Consider the following 7258-nt stretch of genomic DNA (forward strand, 5'->3'; position numbering starts at 1 on the left):
GGTCATACAGGCTCCGAAGAACAGGATGGACTTGCCCTGGGCGATACCGTCTAGGGGCAGAGGTGCTTTGTCTTTACTTTAAGTTTAAATAAGAGCTTTATCAAAATAAAGTGTTGAACTGGAACCCACAGGTTTAAAGATCAAGGGGAAGACCACCCGGAACCAAGAGAAAGATCACAGGAATTAATGTACAAAAAAGCTGGAAGACATGGGATAACACCAAGAGGCCAGCCCAGGATAGAAAACGGTGGAATATTTTTGTTTGTGGTCTATAAGATACGATATGATTAAGATAAGATATGACAAATTAAGAAAATACTTTATTGTCCAGGAGGGAAATTTGTCCCTGATCCAGGGCGAGAAAGGCGGTAATGGTGATGGTGAGTTTTATTAAAGTTATTTCTTTAAACTTCCAATGCAAATTGGTCGTACAAGTGCGAAGTTTAGAGGTGTTACTTAATGGTGACATACGAACACAAAGAAAAGAAAGAGGAGCGAGAAGGACGATGGATGTTTGATAGATAAGAAGGAGCTTACACACCGCAGCATCCTCCAATCACCCATAATGGGCACTGACTGTGTGTCAAGTTTTGGGGTGTGAATTACGGTTAACGAATAATTAGAGAAAGGTGTTTTAATTTAAATCCGGTTGACGAAGGTTTTGGTTAAGTGAAAGGACACGCATTTTCCAGTTGTCCTATTGCAGAGATTTTTCATAAAATATTTTAGTCACCGATAATACAGTGCAGTGAATTTTTTAAACTAGTTGTTTAAGTTATTCGATTGATGAACAGTAGAAGAAGAGAATGTTTGCTCCTGTTCTAGATCTAGTTGTCAAAGATTTGAGTTGTGATTCACGCACAGGCGAATGAAGGTTGTTCACATCACTACCTTAAAATTGCTGAGTGCTATCTAACAATTTTGGCCCATTTGAGTTAATAAGATCACGAGGCCAGATGTTCTATTTGCTCTTTCAAAATCGTAAGATTATTCGGAGTCGTTCTCAGGATATTCAAAGAATTGTATTCTTAAAATCGTGACATGTTGTAAAACTCTAAATTTGTAAGGTCTAATTTCTCAAAACTAGGTACTGAGTAGACAGCACGTTGTAATTCTATGGTAGCAAATTGAAGCTCATAATAATATGTCTAGATGTTAATTTTCTAAACTGTCATGCTTAACGAAAAATAGAGGAACAGTTCGAGTAAGGCAAAGACGATTACGGACGTCATACTCACCGCCGCCTCCGGTGTTCCCTCCTCCTGTGTTCCCACCTCCTCCTGAGGGTGTTCCTCCTCCTCCTCCCACATTGGCAGCTGTGAGGGGAACACGAAATGTGTGCGGTCACATAAAGGTGACTCAGAGACAAGAGAACCAGTTTTTAGTCTAGAATTAGTAATTAGTGAAACAATGGTTACGGTCACATAAAGGCGAATCAAAGAACCTCCAATTTTGTTTAGATTTAGTAATTAGGGAAACAATATTTAGGGTCACATAAAGGTGAATCAAAGAACCTCCTATTTTGTTTCGATTTAGTAATTAGGGAAACAATATTTAGGGTCACATAACGGTGAATCAAAGAACCTCCAATTTTGTTTCGATTTAGTAATTAGGGAAACAATATTTAGGGTCACATAACGGTGAATCAAAGAACCTCCTATTTGTTTCGATTTACGGTCACATAAAGGTGAATCAAAGAACCTCCTGTTTTGTTTAGATTGAGTAATTTTTCAATTAACCTTAACGGTCACAAAAATATGAATCAAATAACTTTCTTTTTAGCTTAGATTTAGTACTTGGTCAAACAATGTTTACGGTCACATAATGGTAAATCAGAGAACCTCTTTTTTAGTTGAGATTTAGTACGGGTTTTAGGGAACATGAAACATTAAAAAGTGCTGAATATCTGAAATGTACTAGATACAAACGAAGGATAGAAAGAGGAGAGATAAAGACTAGAGATGTTTGATAGAAAAGCAGAGCGCCCACCAACGGCCCACTTAGTTCGAACAGACGTGAAAAAATAATCTGTGAAAAGAGAAGAACATCGACATTATTATTAATAGAAAGAGGCAGAGAGAATGCCAGATAGATACATGAAGAGGATTTGTGTGTGTGTGTGTGCGTGTGTGTGTGTGTGTTTTTTTGTTGTTGTGTGTGTGTATGTGTGCAAAAAGAGAGAGAAAGAGAGAGAGAGAAGAGAGAGAGAGAGAGAGAGAGAGAGAGAGAGAGAGAGAGAGAGAGAGAGAGAGAGAGAGAGAGGGGGGCAAGAGGGAGCAAATCTGGCAAGAAATAAGGACAAAGGCTTACGGCCGTCCATGCCCTCAAGGTAGATGAAAGAGTTGGGCACAGAGTTGCCGTTGGTCCTAGCGATGAAGATAAAGCACAGCTGGTCGCCATTGTGCAGAGTCTGCCAGTCGTTGGTCAAGATAAACTCTCGACTGGACACCTTGCTTGGGCTGGCGTTCCATGCCTAAGAAAGAAGCAAAAATGAAGAAAAAAAACCCCCCAAAACATCTAAAACAAAACAAAGAAAAAACTGGGAGGCAAAGAATGGTAAAATAATTAATATTTTATGCACCTAGCGACGTTAAATCTTAAGAGTTGGGCTGTTTCGATCCTTCCGGGTCTGAGATGGATACAACGTCTAAGAATACAGACAAGACAATAGACAAACGACGTTTTATTTACGTCCACATCAACACAATTTAGATCGTTGAGGAGGCAGGTTTGGGCCTTGTTGTCTGACAAACCCATATCGGGTTGCAGGAGATACCTGATACAAAACCTTATCACCTGCCGGGAATCGAACTCACATACTACTATAGTTCTTTATGATGCAGTAAGGGCCTAACTGCTATACTACAGATGCCGGCGTGGCAAGAAAGGTATGGGGGAATTGTAACAGTTGTAAATGTTTTACCCCCCCCCCTCCCACCCTATCCAAGTTATTTGTGTCAATTTTGTGGAGGCGGGCTGCTTCTGGTCTGACTCAGAAGGATATAAGTGATATAACGTTCCAGCAGACTGACGGAGATACTTGATATAATACCCTATGCGGGTGCTTGGAGGGTGCTCTGGTGTGGTTTGTTCCTTCTTTCCTATCAAACATCTATCTCCTCCATCTCTTTAGTGTTTGTTTGTTACTCTCATGTAACAAAAAGAACCATAATAATAATAATAACTATAATAATAATAACTATAATAATAATAACTATAACTATATTAATAATAATAATAATAATAATAATAATAATAATAATAATGATAATAATAATAATAATAATAATAATAATAATAATGATAAATGATAAAACTAGATCTAAAATAATGATAATAATAATAATAAATCTCTATACATGTAACTTGGTAATCGCGCTCACTTCAGGCACCGAAGATCTTTGTGGATGACCGTGTGTTTGTGTGTGTCTATGTGTGTGTGTGTGTGTGTATGTGTGTGTGTGTGTGTGTGTGTGGGTGTGTGTGTGTGTGTGTGTGTGTGTGTGAAAGAAAGAGTGTATGTTTGAGTGTGTGTGTGTATGTGTGTGCGCTCGCGCGCACGCACGCGCGTGTGTGTTTGTGTGTGTGTGTGTGTGTGTGTGTGTGTGTGTGTGTGTGTGTGTGTGTGTGTGTGTGTGTGTGTGTGTGTGTGTGTGCGTGTGTGTGTGTGTAAATATGATTTGAGAAAAAGGAATATTACGTCTTATGTTGGGGCTTCAAGGTGCAATCTTTTTGCGATTTCCTCTGATGTGAATACGTTCAGGTTGTCACAGCAAGAGTAATAGTTTCAGGATCAACGTCTGATTTCAACAGGATGTATTAATCTTCAAAACTTCAGAATCTTTTCTTTTTGAGAACTTACCTTGGAAAACAATAAATCTTTATAAATTTACTAAAATGGCGGATGGGGGGGGGGGGAATAAAAACACTAATAGACTTTACCCCGCAAACACAGAACAGACAGAAAACAGCGCCGTCAAGTCAAAACAAATTGCAGGGGACGCAACTTTTTGAAAAAAAGACTCAATGTGTAACTGTTGCGTTCTTTCCCTTCGTTCGAAACGCGGGAGTGACGAAAAGCAGGGTAAAGATTAGTCAATATTATATGCTACAACGTGCGATAGTGATAGTAAACGGTAATGAAAATATTGTCATTCCCCATCTATACAATTTAGGTCGTTTAAGGTAGAGGGGTGCTTTGACCTTTTGACCTTGCCTGTCAGGGCCAAACTAGAATTGGGGGCTCTCATGGCCTAGAGGTTAAGGTGTTGGCCTGTCATTCAAAGGTCCCGGGTTCGAATCCGGGTTAGTGACCGAAAAATTTTCATCTTTATATCTGTCTCCTTTCACCTCCTTTCCTGCTCTCTAGCAATGTTCTGTCGTCTGCTTTCGTCTTCCCATTCAGCCCCCACTCTCTCATATCCTTTGCCCCCCTCCTATTGGCTCATGACTCTTTCTGCAGCTTTTCTACTGCTACTCCTTGGCTTGTTCTTACTGCTGTCTTTCAGCCACACCCCTGATCTTCTGGTAGGAAAGATCTACACCTAGCCTTCTCGGACAAGGGCGAAAAACCTCGGAGGGCCCGTGTGCAAGTTGGGTCCGTTAAAGATCCATTGATGGTCTAAAATCGATAAGAGTAGGCTTCGGCGCCACCTGGGCAAAATTCAAAATGTGTCCCGCGCGCTCATATGACCTTATGCAGTTGTGAGCGCCGTAAAACACCTTACAAAAACAAAACAAAAAACTAGAATTAGTTTTGTACAACATCCCGGCGAACAAAGAATAATATCATAGCATGTCAGATCTGAAACAGACATAAGCGATCACGGTCCGCCGTTTATTTTTTCTCTTTAAAAACCCCAAAATCCCCAACCTTTTGTTTTTCTTGTCTTTTCCTGTAACCTAACTCTTAAGGTTTTCTACGTAAGATTCTCTTGATCTACCCCTGCCTTTGTCTGCCTTGCATTTTTCCAGAGTGAGCAAGATGTTCAAGGCTTTTGTATTGATTCAAGTTTCCCAAATTGTGATTAATTAGAGAGCGGCCCACGCGTACTTCTTTCAGAACTACCTTTTTACAAGCATTTCTATTCCTTCAACGAAATTCTGAGCAGTCTGCTAAGAAACCACATTTCTATTACTTTTAGTTTAGTTTCACTAGCTTCGGTAATTGCTGTCAGCATCCACTCTGTATAGCAGGTTTCACTATTCATAGACCTTAAAACCTCATATTTTGGTTGTCATTGAAATGCTTCTATTTTTCTGGAATGGATTCATTTTGTTGAAACTGTTTTATCGATTTCTATTCTTCGTTTCATTTCTGTGGAACGTTAGATATAATTTAAATACCTTAGAACTTAGATATTAAAATTTTAACTGTTGAGCTTGTTTGATCTTTTCACCTTTGTCTATGAGAACACAGAGAAGCCTTAATGCTATTTTAGATTTTACCATGCATTTTGTTTTCTTTATTTGAAAATAACTCTTTACGTTCACTTTACGTAACAACAGCATCTCTAAGCAATTACATTTTTCATTTTTTTGAAACTGCAATATAAAATAAAACAATTGTCTTACTGGCACAATGTGTGATACTACTAATATTTTCTCCGTGAACTTTGAGACTAGGATTTTACACTTCTAAGAATTGCTTCCAGGTATAGAGATCAGTCAAATAATTCCTTAGATATCTCTGGTCTTAAACTTTAAAAATTCAATCGTTAGTACTCGCACCAGTATTATTGTTTGTTGATGAAAATGAAGTTCCTGCGACTAGCTCTCAGTCTTGCAACTCACACTCTGAGTACCTGGTGAATTAACCGTAAAGACAAACTTTTACTAGAGTCATTGGCACAATTCACTAGCTCTATGTTATTTCAGTGCCTGGGTCATCTATTTGACAATCTTTTAAAATGGGCTATTATAGACCCTGTGATATTTCTTTATTTTATTCTTTGAATGGCAGTTCTTGTTTCTTCAGAATTTGGGGTCCATCCATTTCTTTCTTTATTGCAACCCCCGCCCTCCCCCCCTGTTACCCTTAAAAGTTCTTTAATGTGGTCGGTGGTCTGTCGATCTTTTTGGTTTTGTCCGAGCTTCCTTTCCCCCTAATTACTTCTTTAATTTTGGAATGCATGTTGTTTGTATCTTTGTTCTATGGCTTTCGTTTGACCTCTACTGTATTGCTGTTTCCCGACAAGGAAAATGAACCTATATCTTCTGTGTATACGACGGCGACGTGGAATATTGCTACAGCGTAGACGCAAGTGATTACGATGATGACATCGATGATTTCTACTCAACTCTACTGTAACTGTGTTGGCGTCACTACACGGGAAATGGAACCCATAGCTCTATTTTTTTTCTGAGCACTACGGCGAAGTGCTCACTCGCTACACCAAAGACGCCGGCGATTGCGATATAACGACATCGATGATAACTGTTAGAAATCTCACCTCTACTGTGTTGACGTCACTGCTAAACTGTAAGTGGGCCTTCCAGGTGTGTAGTTCTTTCGTGATCTTCACACACGGCTCCCCTTTGAAGCCGCCGTCCCAGTGCTCAGAGATGCGCACCTGCGTGGCGCCCAGAGCAGAGCTGACCAGCAGGGAGAGCAGAGGCACTGACCACAGTGACGTCATCATGACTGTCGGTAGACGGACATTTGGGCGTGGTGAAAAACAAAGAAGAAAGGGGGGGGGAGGGGGGCGTGTACAGAAATGTAGAGAATGAACGAGACTGAGCGTTGATAATGGTTCCCTCCTTCTTTCCTTTGATAGTTTAATTTTGTTTTGCTTTATCCGTCTCTCAGCCCATTAGCCTTTTTTTTATCAACCCATCTATCTATCTATCTTCTGAAATCTTATCAAATTCAAAGGTAGAATTTAAGAGCTTTGTACTATTTCAGTGCCTGATTCGTCTAATTTGACAAGCACTTCAAATGGGCTGTTATCAAGTCCTGTAGCAATTACTTATTTTGTTTTCTGAATGGCAGCTTGTGTTTCTTCAAAATTGGTAGTTCAATCAGTGCCCTTGAAGAGGATGCAATACTTCGGGATTTCTAATCTTTGGCAGAAGGATTTGGACACGGATCATTTTTAGTATGACAACCAATGAGGTTTTATTGTAAGGTCCTTGATGGCAGTGGATCTCAAAACTGAATATCGTCAGCATCAAACTGTATATGATAAAAACCTAATTTCCTCTTCGCGTAAATGCTTTCAAATAAACCGTTAAGATTGCATTGCTTAAATTCTATATT

General features: G+C 39.5%; 1 protein-coding gene across 1 annotated transcript in view; it reads right to left on the bottom strand.

The window, feature by feature from the left end:
* LOC101862521 (endoglucanase 20-like) overlaps positions 1-6638 on the bottom strand; it is an 11171-nt gene extending 4533 nt beyond the window's left edge. Inside the window, exons 1-3 of the mRNA XM_035971410.1 lie at positions 6453-6638; positions 2311-2473; positions 1239-1316 (exon numbers count right to left, since the gene is read on the bottom strand). Coding sequence (XP_035827303.1) covers positions 1239-1316; positions 2311-2473; positions 6453-6638 — 427 coding nt within the window. The remainder of the gene's footprint in view (positions 1-1238; positions 1317-2310; positions 2474-6452) is intronic.
* Between the last annotated feature and the right edge of the window lie 620 nt (positions 6639-7258).

The sequence above is a fragment of the Aplysia californica genome, unplaced genomic scaffold, assembly GCF_000002075.1.
Source record: "Aplysia californica isolate F4 #8 unplaced genomic scaffold, AplCal3.0 scaffold00431, whole genome shotgun sequence".
Lineage (NCBI taxonomy): Eukaryota > Metazoa > Mollusca > Gastropoda > Aplysiida > Aplysiidae > Aplysia > Aplysia californica.